This window comes from Melanotaenia boesemani, chromosome 22 (assembly GCF_017639745.1).
Source record: "Melanotaenia boesemani isolate fMelBoe1 chromosome 22, fMelBoe1.pri, whole genome shotgun sequence".
Classification (NCBI taxonomy): Eukaryota; Metazoa; Chordata; class Actinopteri; order Atheriniformes; family Melanotaeniidae; genus Melanotaenia; species Melanotaenia boesemani.
In genome coordinates this window covers 17,791,488-17,812,491 of record NC_055703.1, presented here as the reverse complement: position 1 = coordinate 17,812,491, position 21,004 = coordinate 17,791,488, and the positions used below count along the sequence as shown (strand labels likewise).

Genomic DNA, 21,004 nt, shown 5'->3' with positions numbered 1-21,004 from the left:
CACATCAAACTTAAAAAGGAAGAGGGAATTTTGTAATTATTTTTCAATTGTCTATTATGTGATTCATTTAAAACAGAAGGCCAGTACTTTAGATAGATAGATAGATAGATAGATAGATAGATAGATAGATAGATAGATAGATAGATAGATAGATATTTTTGTCTAAATCGTAGTTTTTCATGTTTCTTATTTTGACATCCGGTTTTGTGCTATCTAAATGTGGATAACTTGATCTAAAGACGCTCCCATGCCCTCTACGCCTTTACGAAAACTTATCTCCCGAAATTGTGGTTTCTTGTAGTTTACCCGTGCTGTATTGTCACTCCCCTCATAAAAAAAATAAAATAAAAATAAACAAACAAAAAACAACTATAATTCTTATAGTATAATTCCCAGCAAGCCCTCGTCAGGCCGGAATTTCTACTCTCTTATCTCATTCATCTGATTTATCTCCACGGACGAGCTCTGACCAACTTTCAGTATTTTAGGAATGCAGATGCGCTGCGTTTCAGAAGAGCTCGCACTAAAAATAGAAACGTACCAGGTCCACAGTGTGTAAGATTCACTATGTGGTTAACAGTTACATATGTCTGTTTGCTGATCACAAAATTCAGATTCAAAGAACAAAACATTGCTTTTAAATAAAAAATTAAATAGTAGCGTATAAAAACTTTAAAGTTCTAAAAAAAAAGAAAGGTAAATAAATAAAAAAATAAAATAAAATAAATAAATACCCAGCAATCAGTTCTTGGCTCTTAGAATAACTTTTATTTATTTTACTTTACAAACAGATCTCCACCAAAGCTCTTAGTTACTTAATCTTTATTCAAATACAATCTGACAGTTTCATTTATGATAGTTGGCTACATGTGTGACAGGGGAGGTTAGACAGTGTCTAGCATTTCAAGCAACAACAGCAACACATTTCTGACAGAAAAGGGATTTTTGCAAAAACTTTTGTCAGATGAAAAATGGCCATGATTTTTTTTTAAAAAAAGCAATTAAACCAGTAATGGCAGCTATTACAATATATTTTTGGCATCTGCTGTCAGAGTGGAGAAGACCTTGTTGACACAGCAGCTATTTATTTGTAGTTTATGTCACCACTGACTCATACAAGCTGTTGACAAAGTCCTCTTGCTGACTGAGGATGACACTGTCACAATGGCATGACCTGTGGTAAGGATATGAGCTGGAATGAGTGGGGAGACTGTGAAATGTGTGCCACTGTAGGGACACATACATGAATGGTTTTGGAATGATGGCAGGGGTAAGCAGATCATGAAGTCTTTATTAAGAAGAAACTTTAAAGGGCTGCTTCAAATAGGCAGTATTTAGACTCTAAGACAAAAACAAAAAGGCAAGATGTGTGTGTGGGGTGGGGGACAGGCTACCCATTTGGCATTTGGTATCATTCAGATTCAGATGGTGAGTGCACTGATGTGTCCAGTGAGATTGGTTTTAGTCAACTGCCTTTGGGCCTCCTGGTGTTTGCTGTCAGAATAGGGCTGGTGCAAAGTAACAAAAAGGAAACACTGCTCTCTAGTGGGGATACAGCATTTAAACACATTGACAAGGGGTGTTTAAGGGCTTCGGCACTCACAAAATACAAGTAAAATGCACAGAAGAAATAAAGTATTTTTTGAAAAACATCTATAGATGCAACATCCTTAAGTTAATATAACAACAAATAGATATTATCTGTGAAGAGTTCAACTAGAAAACTGAAATCTCACAATGGGACAAGTACTCTGGCTGGATTAATGTATCCCCCAACAGCAAGAACTGTAATACTGATCGCTGCTTACTACAGCATTTGATGCTTCTGAATATAATACCACATTTGATAATATTACATCAGAGCCATTAGCATTTAGAGTAAAATCTGAATGTGGATCAGTTTAACTGTCACAGGATTTAAACATGCATGGCACTCAGTGCTACAAGTCACTTCGATTTGCTGTCCGACTTGGGTGATCAGGTGAAATGACTGTGGATCTATAAATCACAAATTTATGTACCAGCGTCTTCATGACGATAAGTGTTCACAGATCATCTCAGCTACTGTGCATCAGTAGGTGCACCCTCAAACAGTCTGTGTAATTTAACATTGTTGTAGAAGAGGAAGTGGAAACGCTCCTCGGGGGATTCTTCAGCCTGACTTTCTGAACAGAGAGAAAATTGCCCAGAGATAAAGTTTTCATCTCTGCATATTTCTCTCCTCTCTTAAGGGAAGTGAACAAAATGGGAATCTTGGGCAATCAGGTATGTGGGATAAAACCTCAGAACCAGTGCGTTTGGTATGAACTGTATTTAGATTAGAAGGCTATACTATAATTCTGGCTGTTCCTTATAAAAAAAAAAAAAATAAAAAAAAACTCCTGAAGTTTGAGCCCCATCGGCCAGGTAATCCAAAACCTGGAGTGGGGAGTCAGCGTGGGATATGGGGAGAGGAACAATGTGGCTCTTTGTGCAAGCCGGGCAGAGAAAACAAACCGTTTCCCCTGGAAAGAGATCATGTTCAGGCTCCATCTGAGAAGACCACACAAGGCTGATCAGAGCTCTGTCTGCTGTGTGCTGCAAGGAGAGGAGGAGGAGGAGCGCATCTGGGCAGCCACACTAACTTGTGCACACATTTACCTTTAGGGCAATGTCAGACAGGAAGAGGATTTGAGATTCTCCCCTTCTAGCGCTCACTGAACACTGTAACACCCAAGCTGGCGGTGCTCTTTGGTCCAAGAAAAAAAAAAATCTGTGTGACTGTGACTACATGTTCTTCTCCCTTGCTGACTTGCGATGATTCGGCCATCTGGACTGCTTCCTGGGTTGGCACCCTGCTGGTCTACAGGCAGAGCAACACTCACTGGTGGGCTGACAGGCTGAGGAGCAGGCTGGAGTGTGTTAGCACTGGTGTTGTCCACAAGAGGGTGTGGCACTGATTCTGGCACTGCCAAACAGCCTTAAACAGGGAGTCTGTTCATTTGACGGAGAAGGCAGGAGTGCCAAAAACAGAAAGGAGAGAGAAAGAAAAATAGTGATGAGATGTTAAAGATTCTGGGCTGATTCTGTGCATTTTCCATTTCTGCCATATCTTGTAAGAAGGGCTCCTACTCTGGACCATCGTTACTTAATCCACCTATTCTACACAAATGCAGAGAATGAGATTTTTAGTCATGTCAACACTCAGATAGCTGTTGCACAGGACACAATCAAACTAGGAACATCTGGCCTCTCTTCTCTCTTGCGCACTTTTTTATTCAAGCACACATATTAAACACACAAATAAGGGCCAAACTGGGGTTCTGTACTCCCTCCGTCCCATTGCGTTTTAGTTTCAAACGCTCAGCGAATACCCATGTGGTGGGATCAGATTACACGGGGCTATAAAATATCCCAAATAAAGGCAAGGAAAACTGAGACGGAAAAAAAAACAAAAAAAAAAAACAGGCAGTTTCCTGAGGTGAAATCCTCTAGTTGGCCGCTGAGTCTGTCAGAGATTTTTTTTTTTTTTTTAGAAAACTTTTAGCAGGAGGGACAATGAAACAGGACAGCAATGTTCAGTGTGGAGCACAGAGGTGACTAGCTAAAGTCATTCACATACGGTAACCAGATCCCATTACACACAACACAAGGCCATAAACCCGTCTGCTCGGCACATGCAGCATGCTGTGATTTCATATGTATTGGTTACTAAGGCAATGCATGAAAGCACAACAAATGACAAAGAGTAAAGGAGGGGAAAACTTGTTGATTTTAGGCATCAAACATCTGGGCTACAAGATAAAGGTTTCTATTGTTCTGTCTCTATCAGCAGTGATCACTTTTAAACACAATTATTAATATGACCTCTGGCCTTTGGAGGCTTGGAGTGGAATACGGAAAGAAAAAGCAGGCTGGCTGAAATCTGAACCATCACTGTAATATCAGCGGATTAATCTCAGCACATAAAGCAAAACGGAAACATGATCTTGTTATGATGAGATACCAGTGGGTGAGTATGGTGGGTGGTGTTGCAGAAATTTGGACTACCAGGCAAGTGAAATGAAGAGGGCCTTTGACTGGTCTAAAGCAAGGAGGCTTTCCTGCTGCATTCTAACAACAACATCTGCTTGGCAGCAGGAAGCAATGGTGAGTGAAGAAAGGGAAAAGCATTGAAAAGAGAGAGGAGAGTGCAAACTTATAAGCGGGGAGAGAGACGAGCCAAAACCAGAACAGGGTGTCGTTATGACACGTGTAATCGGATCGGTCTGATTCTGCCCCAGTGTTTTCTATTAAAACACCAGAGCTCTATCACAGCTGAGGGCTGCCTTTCATATTAACAGCGCCTTGTAGTCTGCCTGACAATCACCTCTGTCTCTACGGCAACCTCAGAAAGATGTCAGTGAACTGCAAAACAGAGACTTGATCTGTCTCTTTGTCTGAGTGTTGTTTTAGACTGGCTATCCCATAACCTGAAGGTCAAAGTTTTGAGACAGCAGCAGTGCTCAGTGGAGAAATAATGAACACTACCTTTTGATACACTGCAAACTCCTCCTGATGTGAGCCCTACTTGGTTAAAATGTCAGATTCTTTTCTTCCATCTTAATCAGACTCATAGACTTTGGCAAATCTGAGCCTGCAAAACAGGCAGCCATGCAAACAAAGTATTGTGACTGTCAGGTTGTGGTGAAGTGATCACCTTTCAAAGTGACTCTCACTTCTTGTGCCCTCCATCTCCTTCCCCTGCTGTAACATTAGAGCACTGAGGAGTGCCAGGTTACTGGGATTCTCTCTGTTTGGCGCCATGCTGTTTAGTGACCACGCACATACTGTCAGACCTGTGATTAAGCCTACCCTGTGCATGTGTGAATGTGTGTATGAGTACATTTTCCAGTGCCTGGTTAACCTGCTTTTAAAAATAATTTATGGATCAATGCAGAATATCACAGATGGTTTATGCAAACAAAAAAAGGAGTTAACTTAGTAGACTATGTCCTTACAGTCTCTGCAGAGTTAAGGTAAAGAGGCAAAGCAGGTATGATCCTTCTAACAACATGCAGCTCAAACATAAGAGCTTCTTAAAGCAGCATTTTCTATAGCTTGTCATATTTCAGCAGAATAACTCACCTCCACCCTCTACTTATTCTGATCTCGAATTCGTAAGCACCTCCTCTTCAGAGCTGGCTCCATATCTCCAGCACTGGGCATATTAGGGGGACTTCGTAGGCTACCTTTGTCCCTAAGTTTGGGTAAGAGCAGTGGGGTGGTGGTCCCACCTGTCTTTGGCGCTGTGGGCAGGGCATAGGCATGGTCCTCATCAGGAACATGGGAGTCCTCTCCTACATCTCCAACTATGGTTAAGGGCCCTTCTAGCTGATTAAGGGGGCCCTCAACTGGGCTGACAACAGAGCATTTGTTCTCTTTGACAGCTTCCAGCTCACTAAGTGCAGGGTCATGGGGTGGAGCTGGTAATCTCTGTGGTAAGGAAGAGTCCATATTGGCAGGCGTAGATGATGAGGACACCCCATTTTGACCATGTTCCTGAGATGTCAGGGTAGAGGACTTGGCATCATGTAAAAGGCTGCTCCCAGTGGGGCTGGGTGGGGAGTGAGAGGGTGGACTGTGAGGGTCCTGCTGCTGATAGATGGTGTCATGTGAAGGTGACTGTGGTAGGGAATGGATGGGTCTGATGATTTCATGAAGCCCTGATCTTTTAACCTGCCCAGGTCCTGATTCCCCTAGCCCTGACATCTCCATCATTCCATTGGCACTGGGTTCCAGCTTTACTGGGGTCCTTGGGAGAACCCTTTGGATTACTTGTCGCTCTGTCTGCTGCTGTTTATAGTCTGTCGGTCCCTCTGAGCCTGCAGCAGGGCAGGGTGATTCATTGTACTGTGCTCTGGGAGATGATGCTCCACTTTGAGGTGTGGATGCTGGGGACAGAAATGGCCTCTCTGATTTAACCCAATCCATGTCCCTCAGGTTGGGTTCACTTGGTGAACGGAGGCTTTGAGAAAAGGTTCCACCCAATTTGTTGGCTACCAATCTGTTGTCTCCTTCAGAAATACCTGGTGATATGGGTCTATTTGCGCTGGTTCTGCTCCTATCAACCCCCTCTGGCACAGGCTGGATAACTCCACTGTGAATTGGAGTTTCTATGGATGCTTTAGGAGGGACCGGAATGGGAATTGGAATGGGTATGGGGACAGGCAGGGGAACAATGATGGGATAAGGCACCAAGACAGTGGGTTGGGGCAGAAGAGGGCTAAAAGAGGGAATACCAAAATTGATTATAGGAGGCATTGGGACAGGGCCTCTTGGCATCATGTTCAGAGGAGGGGAATGCAAGCTAGGGAAGTAGGCTCCTGGGTAAGGATGAATCAGTCCAGGTGGATTCATGGAAGTAGAGGAGGGGGGCTGCAGGTGAGGAGAGTGTGGAGGCCTATGGATGGGACTGGAAGGTGGGCCTGGGTGTCTAGGAGGGTTGGCAAGGGGGCTTTTAAGGCCCTGAGCATGAAGAGGAGGCCTGATGAAAGGTATAGGGATCTGAGCTACTGGCTTTTGTTCCAGAGGTGGGCGAGAAGGAGGAGGAGGAGGAAGGGGAGAAGAATGGGATGACACCTCCACAGAAGGGGGAAGTGGAGGTGGCTGAATGGATCTCTCCAGGGTCCGCAGCCCTGAGACAGGGAGTTTGGAAGAGGAAGAAGCATCTGAGGGGGAGATTAATGCAGATTCTGCCAATCCATGAATTAGCGCAGACCCTTTGGGTGAGAGGTTTCTGTTACGTGCTTCTCCTGTATTGCTGCTGCTGTTCCAAGACTCAGGAGTGAGTAGTTTTTGCCCGACAACACTGCCGTCCACCCTCCCATCCTGGCTTGTTCTGTTTGGGCTGGAACTGGTGCTGGTGAGAGCTGCACGGGCTTCTCTGTAAAAAACATCCATCTTGTACTGGTTCAAACACTTGGTGCTGCAGAACTGAAGCCGTTCCTCACCCGATCCAAAGTCCAGGTATTCCTTAGTATGACGAACATGCTTGCACCAATCACATACCTGTGGCACAGGAGAGAGAGACTGTGGGGGGTCAGACCTCTGCACGTTAAACCTTGTAATTTCATAGCATGCTCATATTAATACTTAACAATGGAAAACAAAAGATACACTGATAGTGTCTTCTTACTCTGACACTGGTGTTTATCTTTAACACCAGTCTGGGCGAGTCCTCTGGATGAGGGTGCTGAGGGGATCTCTCACTGTGGAGGTCTTCATCTCTGGCCTGACAGGGGAAAACCACAGTGTGACAAAGCTGATAAACTACTGAAAGGCAGACTGAGTTTATTCTCCATTGCTTCACAGGAATAATCATATGATCAGACACCCAAGTTTGAACTTCTTACATAACAAGACAAACTATAGTTTCAAATTGATTGGTTTGTCATGAAGGAGCTTTATGCATGGCACCAAACCTCAAAGGTCAATATGAGAAAAAATGGATTTTGTAAGAGATATAATTCTACATCCAAGTTGGAAGAAAATGTAACTGATGTATTGTCATATCATTAATGCCTCTGCCAGTATTAATATAGGAAATTCCTCTTGATTCATGTAAGCTGATCGGCTGTGGATCTAAGTGCTCCCCCATCTCTGTGACCCAATGAGTCGTGTTGAGTTACGAAACATGAAGCAGCTGAAGTTAAGGTATGCACTGAAAGTGGACACCTCGCCCCAGGCCTCCTGGCCTTCCTCTCAAACAAGCAGCAACAAGCCAACAGAAATGCCTTTCTCCCCGCCTTCGAAAAACTAGAAGGCTTGTTGCGTGCAGTCTGTTCAGCCTTCTTTTGTGTCTCTCTTGTTGTGAATAAATCCACCACAGTATAAACAACGCTGAGAGTGAAAGCTATATAGCAGCTTGTCAACCTGTGCCTCTAACGGCGGTATGTTCATGTCATAACGGAAGGTGAGAAATCATAGCCATGTGCATTAGAGCATTTCACCCTAGTTGCAGCTTTTCTATCTAGACCAAAGCCAATTAATGGCCAGACCCTTCTGCATTGATGTGAAACTGATACTAGGTGTCCTGTAAAAAGTTTGACCTCCCTCCCCACTTTCCTTAAGTGGATCTTCCATTCTAACTAGGAACTGTGTTCTTCGAGTTCCCTTCCTTTTAAATTCCTGTAAATGAATCCATCACTTAGGACCCCACAAGATCATGCTATCTGTTTCTGAGGGTCTGCATACCTGCAAAAGAAACCACATGATGCTTGGTGTCCAGTTTATGGACAGTAACACTGCCAGTGCAAAGTGTGCATAAACTTCACGTTTACGTGTCTTTGAAAGTGTGGGCACATGCACATACTTGTGTCTAAAAATCTACATCATCGAAAAGAAACAAGCCATAAGAGAATGAGTTCCCACAGTGCTACATATTGTCTGTATTAACCGTCTCTACTAACCTTGTTGCGTTTGAAGTAGGCCCGTCTGCAGGCAGCAAAGCACTTCTCACTGCAGAAACTCTTGAGCTCTGAGCCCATACACAGCGAGTAGCGTTTTACACCTTCCTTCTGACACCAAACACACACTATCTGCACATTCTGCACATCTTCCACTACAAAGAAAAAGCAGAAGAAAAAAGGGGAATCAATCAATCAATATAAAAAGGTATTAAATGGTAAATGACCATCAACACATCATAAGGCAACATGCGGTTCAGTGTTTTGCTGAATAACACTTTAGCATGTTGTCAGTGAAAGCCTGGAATCAATCCACCAACTTTCTGGTTGGCTCACAAGTGCTCTTCCTCCTGAGATACAGGCACCCTATCAGTACATCAGTATTAGTAGACAGCTTAGTGCCAAGGTGCCATGGGTCCCTTTTGGCTTTAGAAAATCATATGAAAATAGGAATGGCACTAAACAAAATAAGCTAAGACAAGCTATAAAACAACTTAATTTTATCAGGACTTAAGAGACATGAGTCAGCTGAATAACTTGAGCATGTTCATGAATCACTGGTTGTTAGCCGACAGCTGGATGTACTCCAGACTTCCTGTGTGATGTATCCAACAGTGAATTAATTAAAGGAGTCTCAGGGTGATATTCTTCTAGGGAGTTCACAGATCTCGCTGCATCTCTGTTTTACCTTACTGTCAGCTCCAAAAAGTTATGCTGCACTAAGAGGTATATGGACACTGACATTTTGTTTTGACTCGATACTCCAGCACAGTGAAATGAAACAATTACTGACACCAATCCTGTCAGTTTCATTAGACTTTTATTTTTATCTATCCTAGGTGAGTAGTGACAGATATATATATATATATATATATATATATATATATATATATATATATATATATATATATATATATATATATATATATATATATATATATATATATATATATATATATTTATCAGACTGGGAGGGTAACAGTTTCTACACTGCTCAAAAAAAATATATATATATAAACACCCTAAAATAAAAGTATGCAGTAAAGGAAGAGCTTTATTGTCATACATCATGTTTATCTGGGGTCCTGTTTGCTAAAAAAAACACAATCAAAACAACAGAAAATACATAAAAAGTCTAGGCTGTACAGCAACATTAGCTTTTTCAGTTTCTGTTATGTGACCTTTTTTGTCTTGTATTGCTATGGCAACATACTTATAACTAATATCAGATTGTTACAAAAGAGTAATAAGAAATTAACAGAGGACTTTAGATATCTAACTTTTTCAGGCATTTTGGCATTATTTAACATAATAATTCCATCTGGAGGGTTATTAATTCCCAAAAGGACACTAAACTAAACTGAAATGATTAATGCCATGTAACAAGAGGACAAGCACACATGTCATGTAATTGCAGCACCTTCTTACTTTCTCCAGAGCTTCTATTACTGCTCAGGAACCCTTTAGGAAAAAGCTGAAACTAATACCTGTTCCATCACCCACAGCTGGTCTTACACCCTGACCTCTTAACACATACAGTAAATAGAATTCCAATCATGGATTATCAGTGCTCATGTGAATCTGAGGGAAGCAATGCTGTAACCAAAATCATATTTTAGCATCTCCAGAGTGCTACTGAAACCCCGTACCTGCTGAAGGCTTTATGAGGGGGACAATGACAGGGGCACTCTTGTGCTCCTTGGGGGTTGTCAGGGATGAACTTGTTGAAGAAGAGGAGGATGAAGAGGAAGGGACACTGAAGGATTCTCTCTCTCCGCTTTTCATAGCCATAACTGAGTGACTGACTTTGGTGTCCAGGCTTTTGAGTTTTGGCAAGGAGTTTTCTGAAAGACATGAACAAATTGCAACTCTAACAAGGCTTTTTCGTGTAACAGAATAGCATAAAGCTGCAGTATGGCTTACATGATACTATAATAACTTTTGCACAAACAACGGATGCATCCGAATGAATGAAACTTGAGATGTTGCAAACACACAAGAGAATATGTCTAGCTAATTTAAGCAGTGACTCAATGTCTGCACCAAAACCTGCAGAACCTGTTAGTTAGTGTAACCTGTCGACACCTGCCCTCACCTTTTAGCACAGACACATGCTGACGCCTCTCTCTGTAGTTTCTGATCTCATTGGCCTCAGACTCTCTGAGGTCCACCTTGTCATACCCGTACCATCCCAGGAGCTCATTCATAGTGCTTTCTGCAAATGTCTGCAAAAGAACAAGAGCATAACATGAAAATTCTAAGCAGAGCCCATTTGCAAATGGGAAATTGTGTGCATGCATCTTACGGTTTTTATTGGAACATTTTAATCCTATGTTAAACATAATCAGACCTTCCTACTCTGAATCAATGCGAGGGATTCTTTCTCAGCCCCAGCCCTTTGGAGAAATGAATAGGGGCACAGTGGAGTACAGTATGACTCTTTTTCCATGATGTATTCAAGTTGTTTGCTCTCACTAAATCTGAGACGGAAAGGTTTAAAACCTAACACCAGTGTGAAATCTATGAATCATCCTTTGTTTATCTCTTTTAATTGGAAAAAAAGGGGGAGAAAAGAAAACTCTTCAGCACAGATGGGACGTGTGGTCTCAGTTTTTTTTATTTTTTTTTTTATTACGAACAGATGAAAAAAACAACACAAAGGTCTCTCTCTTTATCCACCCACCTCTCTGTGGCTTTAGAGGAACCGGATTGGAGGAGAAATGTGATCCAGAACGGGCAGAAATCAGAGCGGGACACCCTACACCACAGCGAGGTCCCACGGTTCTCGGAAATGCCCCACTCCTCTCTCCTCTTGTCTTTCTAATGTCCACCACTCTTTCCCTTTCTCCAGTTTTCTCTGTCCCTCCCCTTGCCTCTTTTTCTCCTCCACCTCCCATCTTCCACATCTTCCCCTCCATCCCAGCACCTTCCAGCCCTGACACCCGACACAGCACTGCTTCTCAGGTTTCACCCTTTTCCAGCACAGCCAGTCTGCTGTGGTGGGGTTGTAGTGCTGTAGTACTGACTGCACATTCTTTCCCCTGCTTTCCTCACTCCGACCTCTGCTCTGCACTAGGGCCTCAAAGAAATGGATCTCTCCCTTGCTTGCTCACTTTCTGCTCTGTGTGTGTGTTTGGGAGAGTGCGTGGGTGAGTGCAAGCACTGGTATCATATCCAGCTAAATATGCCTAACGATGATTAAAGTTAAGTATCTGGTGTCTGGTGCTGCGCTCAGGTCTGACGTGGAGGGAGTGGGTCCGAATGTGGTGTTGAAATAGATGTATTACAGAGACAACACTGAGACAGACTTCAGCTGAACTAGAAATCGGTTTTTCTACTTTCCCGCCTGTCTTTCTCTCACTGTTTGTCCTTTGCTTTTACATAATTTGATTCATTTCAAATGTGCACATCTGTGGGATTTCACTCTGTAATTTAAGTCTTGTTTGTTCCATATTGTGCCAATTTTTGGTGTTGTGCTGTTCCTCAGAAAGACTATACTTACAGCAACTTCCCTCCTGTATGGCCATGTGTCACTTTTGTCTTTTTTTTCTCCTTAAAGAAAGAATTTATTTCCCTCACTCACCCCTCCACTTCCCACAATGTTGTTTTTGTTTCTTTTTGGCAGTTTAGACAAACATCTGCTTTGTGAGAGTGACAAGCCATATCCCAAACCAGGGAGAGAGTTGCAGCCAAAGGCAACAAACTTGGGCCGACCCTGAGATTCAGCCCAGGCAGGCTTACATCAAGCAGGGATAGTGTTTCACATGTTTTGATTAAAATTAGTTAAGATGTAACACAACACCCCCCCTGGATATCAAACGCTACAATCCAAACCACTTACACTCAAAAAAGAGCACATTTCCTCTCTCACGAAAAGGCCAGAATCTCCCCCAAGAAAACTGCTTGTCTTTTTAGATTTCTCTGCTTCAGCTTGAAGGATGCTCAAATATCTTTTACCAGCACAGTCAAGCGTCTCAAATAGCCAGTGTCCAAACCCAAACAAAGCAGACAATCCCTGGATTAGTTTCCATGCAAAACACTCATAATGGTGGGAGGGAATCGTGTCTGTTACTGTGATTTAACTTATTATTGCCTGTGCAGTTGCTGCCTTTCAACACAGGGAACAGATGACAGATTCCCAACACAAATGTCTTTAGTGAGCTTTTTTTTTTTTTTGTCTGTAGACAGGAGCTTGAATTCAATAGGATGTTTGCCTTCATTTAGAATTGTGTGACACCGCTTCTGAGTTTTCCCAAAGTAAAACTCAAAGCAGGTTATTTAAGGAAAATGAATGCCCCCATCCCTTTCTCGTGAGCCTTTGTGGTGCATCAAGTGAGCGCACCGCGGGGAGCGGGGAAGAAGTGACGCACATCTGGATCTCCGCTGGACATTAGAGTGTGCGTCCGGCCACAGCTGGCCTAACATGGCGTCACTAGAAGGAAAATATCAACCTATTTTTCTTAAGTTAAATACTAACAACTGGAACCAAAAACGTCCTGCGTCTGGATGTGTAACTTTTTTTTTTTTACTTTACGTTTGAGATGCATTTCTAAACTACTAATTAGACACATGCAGTTATTAGTGTAATAAAAGCCACAGTAAGAGCATTCATCGACAACAACCGGAGTGTGTCTCGATTATTCCAAGCAGAGATTTGTGCGCATTTGACGCTCTTGCTTCTCTCTGCGGGAAAACGCTGGGTGCGTAAAGAAGTTAAAACTGGGTCGAAAAAGTCTCCCGCGTTAAATCCTAATGTGTCAGTGGCACACTACCTTCCTCTCACCTTCATCTCCTGGTTGATCTCCCTCTTCACGGGGTGCGCTGGTTTCCTGCTGCGTTTATTTTCCGGCGGTCTGCCTTTCTCCATCTCTGGCATAGTCCTGGTCTGGCTGGATCCAATCCGGATCAGTGTTGAATGTCAGCTGGAGAAGTTTTAGCGGAGTCTCTCAGAGTGAAAGTTGTCACTCTCGGTGACATCGGCTGTCATTCCTGGACGTCCCAGTCCCTCATTTTGGGCACCATTCGAGTCCACTGAACATGCGTGTACTGTCCGCGCAGGAGGCTCCGCCACTGAACAATCTTCACTCTCCACTCCGCCGCTGCCAAGTTGCTACTGACGCCTAATATACGACTTCCTGTACAGACTTTCAAAGTATAGGTGTCAAAGAGGAAATGTGAAAAAAAACTAAATATACAGACGACAGACACATTAGTGCTGTATCTTTAAGCAAGATCAGCAAAATGTATCAGTAATATAGAGAGTTTATTTCACGTTTTGCCTTACAGGTAACTCGCTGTTGATTTGAACTTAAGTTATATACTAACAGCTGTAACTAAAAGGGTCCTGCATATGACTGTGGAACATTTTAGACAGTCTGTATTACGTTTTGCCTAAAAGCTAACTGGTTGCTGATCTTTTGAAAACTGAGCTTACTCGATTCTTGCTTGATTCAAGATTTCAATATTTATTTAGCTTCATCATGCACTAAATGCTTTCTGTGGGTGACATGTCTGGATTGCGGGCTTTTCAGTCTTATTTAGATATTTATGAAGAAGAATTAGGTATAGACTTGCTGAAATGAACACCATCTTGAAGACAATATGTTGCACTGCTTATACGATTCTGCATTACACTTCCATACCACCACAGATACTAGGTTTTTAGCTGTGTGCTAACATAAGGCTGCAGCACTGGACAGTTTTTCACATTGCCCCAGTCTATTTGAAACGAGCTCAGTTTCAGTGGTGGCTGCATTTCTTTTGGTTTTTCTTTTCTTTTCTTTTAATTTTTTGTCATTAATTGTTCTTTGATCATGGTTTATAGATGTGTTTCTAAGCTAAGCAGTGTACTACAGCAGAATCATATCATTTTTCTATGCAGTACCACCTGAAAGTCATGGCCATGCAACACTAATCAGCCTTTTCTTTTGTGAAGAAATATATTTTTAATTTATTATTTTATCTAATTGAGAATATACCCTGGCTATTATTGAAATTATATTCTGTTAAATAACTTATTGCAGGAGCATTTTGCAGGATATTTTGGCATTTTGGGGGGACACTTTATATTAACTGTGTTTCTCGTTCCACAAAAGCACGATCCTTAAAAGTTACACCTCATTGTAAAGGTGACTAATCAGGCGTTCCAGTGATGTACACCACAACACTATAAAGTGAAGAGATAATCAACCAAACACAAATTCCTTTACTTCTTGTGCTAAGTTTAGCTTAAATAACACCAATAACTGCATTGTTTTCCCCCTACATATATGAAAACCCTTAAACGTAATGTTGCACCTTTTATTTTTACTTGTCTGAAACAAAGTAGTATTACTGAAACCTATAAAGCCTGACTAATAATGCAAGGATGTGTTTCAAGCACTACATTTTTAATATGAAAGGAAAATCACTCGACTTCCGGTTTCATTCGTGCGCATTGTGTAGGGATGGTTCTGTGATTTGTTGTAACCCAACACCTGGCGCCCACCCCTCCCAAATCTCAACAGATACATTTCATAAGGAATGCAAAGACTGTGTTTTATCTAAGGGGACACAGTACAAACACTGTCTGTACGCTCTTGTCCTAAAATAAAGAGATGGAAAGAGCGCTGCGAGTTAAATGATACCGAGGCACGATGTTAGGAGCTTTCTCAGATGGCATCTGTTTGATCAGTGACTGTGCGTTGGAGCCTGCGTGCGCCACTGCACTAAAAACACCTGAAAAGTCCACATTTGGCCAGAGCCGCCCTCATTTGAGGACACATGCCCGAGGGCAGGATTTCGGAGGAGGTGTGCGCTCCCGTCTCTCTTCGCAAACAAGAGCTTTGAACATAAACATTTGTTCCATGGTTATTCTTGATGCAAGCCCAGGGAATTTATTACCATATCATGTTCCTCTGCTGGTGATGGAATAAGGAGACGATCAAGTGACATTCATGAACTTTTTATCACTTATTTTAACTGAGAATGAGCATGCTTTCAGATGTAACCAAATAACAAAATAACTGACTAATTCATTAAATAAATAAATAAATAAATATTAATTACAAACGACTACTTTGCCACAAAACACTCAGTTAGACGTGTTAAATTGTTGTAAAGCATCATCACAAATCTTTTTCTTCCAGGTTAAAACTCAGGCCAGTCAGGCGGGAAACCAAGGCTGTTTCACTTTTTTTTTCTACTCTCCAGCCTACCTTGGTCTGTTCTGGCTGGAGAAATCCAGAGACCACGTTCGTGTAAACAGAAATCCGATCCAATGCGCAGGGCTTGGGTTTCTCTCCCTCGTAGACCCGCTGATGATACCTGATCCGACCCAGCTTTGGGAACAGGGCTTATCTGATGCCTCACAAAAGGCCCCTCTCTCCTGCTCTCTATAACAGCGCACATCTGGTGCCTCTGCAGGGAGCGCTGTCCCTCCAGGTTCCTCCAGGGGTGATCGCAGGAATAAGAACGTCTCTCTATTTCCTCAGAAATCCACACAAATGACAGAGGACTAGGCACAGTCTTCGGAGCTTAAGTTACAATTCTCAACATCTGGATCGAATCAAGACAATTGGCCACTTTGTGTACGATTACTTGCATTACTGTAAACGGGCACATGATTACAGCCAACATCCCCTGCAATTTACAAGATGGAAATATTGGTCTCTATGTTCAGAGGGATACCACCTTAAAAGTTGTGTATTTTCACCGATAGAGGGCGATGTCTATCCATTAGTAATGAATATAGCCTTATGTTTTTGGCTGCATCAAATTACATAAACATAGTCATCATGATAGGGACACCTGTGTTTCTAGCCCATTAAATTGACTCAAAATAACACAGAAGTATTTTAAAAGCAGCTTTAATTTTCAATCAGTGGAATGACATTCAGGTGTGAGGCGACTGAGGCCTTGAGAGATTGACTATTGAGATTTCTAAAAACCTCAGAAAGAGTTTTTTAAAGAAGGAGCTGATGATTGTTATCGGTTAACAGATTAAAATGAATGAATGCAGCAAGATTAAAGTCCCAATCTTAATTTAGCATAATTATAAGAACCTGACGTGATCAGCTCATGCCCTGGCATCTCTGTCACTCATAGATAAATTTACAACATTTTCCTGAAATAAATAAATAAATTCTGTAATGTCTGTTCATTTCAACTATCCACTTTTAAAAAAGTTTCATGTTGTTTTTGGTTATACTGGTGTGGAAGTTAATGTTGAACTATTCTTGTTATTTTATGTTGCCATTAGCAAAAAAAAAACAACAAAAAAAACAAAAGTAGTATAGTATAGGGGCCACTAATTAAATAAAAAGAAAAAAAAGAAGAAATCATAGAATTGACAAAACTTAATTTCACACCACTCTAACACAAATGAAAACCCCTAATATTAAACACTTGAAGGAAATTTCATTGTCATAAAGAAATTAAATATATCAAATTCCACAAGAGTCATTTTTAAACATTTTTAAATGAAACTGCAAAGCTATTTTTTCTTTCAAAGGTTTAAAACAGGTCTACTCAGTTGGGTCCTACAAGGGCCATAGTCCTGCAGGTTTTCAATGTATCCCTGCTCCAACACATCTGACTTTGCCCTGGTATAGATCATTCATTTGTGGCCATTCACCTAGAACTACCCAATTTTTTTCTTACTTTTTAGAACTATAGGGTTAAATCTCTTCTTACAGAATATTAAATATTTAGTAGTTGCATTTGTTTCTGTTTTTGTTAAAGTGCAATTTTGAGGTAATTTAATTGGAATTTTCCTTTTTATTACAGCCTTTAGTTTAACTTTCACTGCACTCACAAGAAAGAAACTGTTCTTTTGTAGCACCAGGTAAGAAACTGTGTTTAAAAGATCAGTTAATTTTCCAAATTTTTTTTCTTATTTTCTCTCTTGTTAGTCACCTCAGATTCATTCGGTGTCATACAATTTAACACTGTAATATAATTCAAGCTAACTATAATTTCAGTATCACCAGTCTCAGAATATCAGAGGAACCAGAAAATTTGCAAAAAACTGCTTGTTCCTCTTAAATTCATTGATCTAATTTTATTAATTGCTTCACTATTACTTAAACTTAAAGAATTTGAAGACTTGTCCCTCTAGTCATTGCAATAAATCTAAATTTTCAACTTTCCTAGAACTTAACGCTAGGTGTCGCTGTTGCTACATAGTTTGCTTTATCTTCCAACCACTTAACAGGTTACATCCAAGTAACTTTTCAGTTTGACATTTATGCAGTCGTTTACTTATTTATCCATTTACATGTCTCTTCCCTTCAAATACGGTTAAATGTTTAACTCTGAAAGTTTATCGACTGAAAAAAACGTCTGTTTATATAATAAAAACCAAAATTCTAGCCTATTGATGTCACCATACTGGCACTGGCAAGATGAATGTAAATAATAGAGTGGGTCGACTTACATGGTGCATTTGTTGTGGTAAATAAATTACATTCAACAATGATTCGCGCTACTAATTCATGCGGCTTGTAAACGCAGGAACAGGACGGTGCATGCGCAGAATGCCTGCTTCCAAACGCTTTAAAATAGTGTTTACAATAAAAAAAAAAAAAGAAAAAAAAAGAAAAAAAATCACTACAGTCTTCTCAATAAAAGTAACCGTTGTGAAAACATCTTTCAGCAATAGGTTGTGTCACATTTTGAAAAAACTGCTAATCTTGATTTTCACCATCTACGGGAATCCGTGCTGACGTCATCCACTTGCAGCTGATATAAATGCCGCGTCTGACGCTTCACTCACATTTCAGAGAAGCGGCGTCTTTGAGCATCTTTCTTCATCGGACCAAAATAGTTCTGCAGAAAATTAAAAACATGTACAAAATGACGAGCGTTCAACTGGGAGTGGTTGTGTTTGTGATTTGTTTGTCAACACAGGTAAGAAGGCACTTTTACTCTTTTTAAACGCCGGGTTTAGCTCTACAATTGATTTTCAGTGGCAGGAGTTGGCTGTTAATTTCAGGGCGTGGGCGAGTCTTGACGAAGGATATGTGTAAACCTGTTTCTAGACTCTCAATTTTACATTATAGCTATCTAGAGTGATTTGGATTATAGCGGACTAAAGCTGGAGATCTCTTGGAGAAACAAATTCTGAATTAATCAATTTAAAATTTTGTTTTCTGTCTTTTTAAATTAAAATTTAAACCCCCTTTCTTAGCTAGTACTGTAGTGAATTAATGATTCAGGCGCTGTGTATTGTCTATCCACCTGTGCGAAGGTGGAGGAAGAATCTAAAGTTTCTTTCTGGTGCAGCTGCCAAATGTAGGTGTCAGATTTCAAAACTTTTTTTCCTTTCTTTGTTACATACTGTAAGAGCAAAATAGAAGTGGCACTATGTAATCAGTTCTTAGAGATTTTTTTTCTTTAAAAATTTAAATTCCCATAATCCATCCATCTTCCCTTCTCCAACAGGTGGTTTCTCTGAACAGCACAGGCACCGCAGCAGAGGGAAACTCTACCTCAAATGCTACCACAGTGCCCACAGAAACCCACAGCAGTTCGGTGAACTCCACCTCCCCCACCGGAGCAGGCATCTCACTGCATGGAGGCCCCTTCTCTGTCCTGGTCCCAGTCATCACGGCAGCCTCTCTCTTGCAGCGCTACTGTTGAACAGCTCCCCTCTTTCCCTCAATGCTCTTCCTTGCTTTTCATTGTCCCACCCAGTCCAGAGACCACAAGACTAACAGGGATGGACTCCACAACCTTCTTTTTCCTCCTAAAATAATGCTAAAATTGTCATTCAAGACACTATATTTAATAAAGGGTGGGTTTAATTTTCAGCTGGAGAACATCACCAAAGTCCCCCTCCCAACCAAGAATGGTGGTTCATCCAGCTTCCCTTCTGGGTTGCGTTTCCACTGTCATGACATCACATTGGAGATGCTCAGGGCTGCAGTTGTCATGTCACATGTCTTGATTGAAATGTGGACCATTTGTGTGTACAAAGGCTCTGTGGCTTCAAATCCATCTAGCAATCAATATAGCTAAAAGGTTTTTGTATGTTAAAGTGAAGTTGTGGTACCCACTGTAAGAGGAAGAAATGTGAGCTGGATGACATCTTTTTAGTTTCCTTTTTTTGTTTTCTTTCCTTAGAATTTGGCTCTTTGGTCTAATTAGAACTGTGATTAAGATATGTAGCAAATGAGTCGCCACACAACTTGTCAGTTTTGCCTTGTGATTTTTAAAGAGTTGTGGTCTTTTACAATCATGGTGTGATACCTTTCCTCCCTTCATCCATGGGTTAGACCCAGGAAATGACTGTGTAACCATATGGGAAGGGATGATTTATATTTCCCTCTTATAGTTTATATTTTGTATAAATGGAAATGTACTGTTTATTAGTTTGTGTAAGATAATGGTAGAAATTATGTACAATAAATTGTGAAAACTGACAAGTGTGATTTGATTCCCATTTTGTCCAAATTTTAGTTAGTTTTTTATTTATTTCCCTTAAGGTTTGTGTGTAACTCCACCAATTAAGTCATCCCATAGACTGAAAGGGTGTGGTGACGTATTCATCCAGCTGCCAGGCAGTCTAGACAGACAGCAGCTGAGCAGCAGGCCAGAGATGGACTCAGCATTTCTTGATTCCCCCACAATCTCATCTGGATTAATGCCAGATAAAAGGTGACTGCATGGAAAACATCATCTGATCTAGTGATTCAACAAAAGTTGGAATTTTTTTTTTTTTTCCTTTTTAGTGAACGAATGGAGCAAAGTCATGCAGCATAGTGTGTAGAAACCCATTTGTCTTTTACTTGTAGAATAAAGTTGAGCCCTGAAGGAAGGTACAATGTCAAATTTGATTTGGGGATTTGAGCATGATTGACTTTGGCTGTTACTCAGCTCTGTCTAGTTCTGTCTCCCTGCTTAATTTTTTTTAGCAGCTGTGGAAAGTAACTGCAGACATGTCAGCATCTGCAAAGAAAATGATCTAATGTACCGTAGATTATTGCTCAAGTTTACATGAATTAGTCATTCTTTTGAACAAGTGTCTTTGGATTTGGTGTTTGAAATTTGGAGCATTTTGACATAGAAGCTTTATTTTTAATCCAACTTTTAGGGATACAAGACAAGTTGAAGTTCAAAGAATGCTACAAAGTAAAAACATCAAACTGAGGACTATGATGGCAAAATGAGCAGCATGCGGCTCAGAAATGTCTGTGCACCAGCAAAGCCGGCCTAATAACTCATTATCTCAGCCTATTGTCTGTTGATTCTCTATGCTCTGTTAACCCTTCCTCTTCTCCCTTTTAACATACTTTCCCCGTTTCCATGCACTCTTGACAGGTTACTAAACAAATTTCCAAAAATGTCCCAAGGCTTTTTTTTAAAAAATCTTGCTGAAAATGCCTATATATATATATGTATATATAATGTATCTCACAGAAGTGAGTACACCCCACGCATTTTTGCAAATATTTCATATCTTTTCATGGGACAGCACTATAGAAATGAATCTTTGATATATAGGACACCAGAGTATAAAAACTAAACTTTGATATTCTGTATGTCAAAGTTTAATTTCTATAGTGTTTACTATATATATATATATATATATATATATA

At 40.9% G+C, this 21,004-nt stretch overlaps 1 protein-coding gene across 3 annotated transcripts; it reads right to left on the bottom strand.

The window, feature by feature from the left end:
• Positions 1–755: 755 nt before the first annotated feature.
• On the bottom strand, positions 756–13,546 carry LOC121634169 (sine oculis-binding protein homolog). Of its 3 annotated transcripts, none has more exons than XM_041976672.1 (7): positions 13,210–13,546; positions 10,522–10,651; positions 10,076–10,270; positions 8,430–8,581; positions 7,157–7,252; positions 5,107–7,050; positions 756–2,973 (listed from the first exon to the last, which is right to left on the bottom strand). In XM_041976672.1, exons 1-6 carry the CDS (start codon positions 13,300–13,302, stop codon positions 5,116–5,118), a joined length of 2,601 nt encoding a protein of 866 aa, XP_041832606.1. In that variant the 5' UTR covers positions 13,303–13,546; the 3' UTR covers positions 756–2,973; positions 5,107–5,115. The 3 variants fall into 3 exon arrangements, with proteins under 3 accessions (XP_041832606.1, XP_041832607.1, XP_041832608.1); XM_041976673.1 differs by having other exon boundaries at positions 5,107–7,029; XM_041976674.1 differs by having other exon boundaries at positions 13,199–13,283.
• Between the last annotated feature and the right edge of the window lie 7,458 nt (positions 13,547–21,004).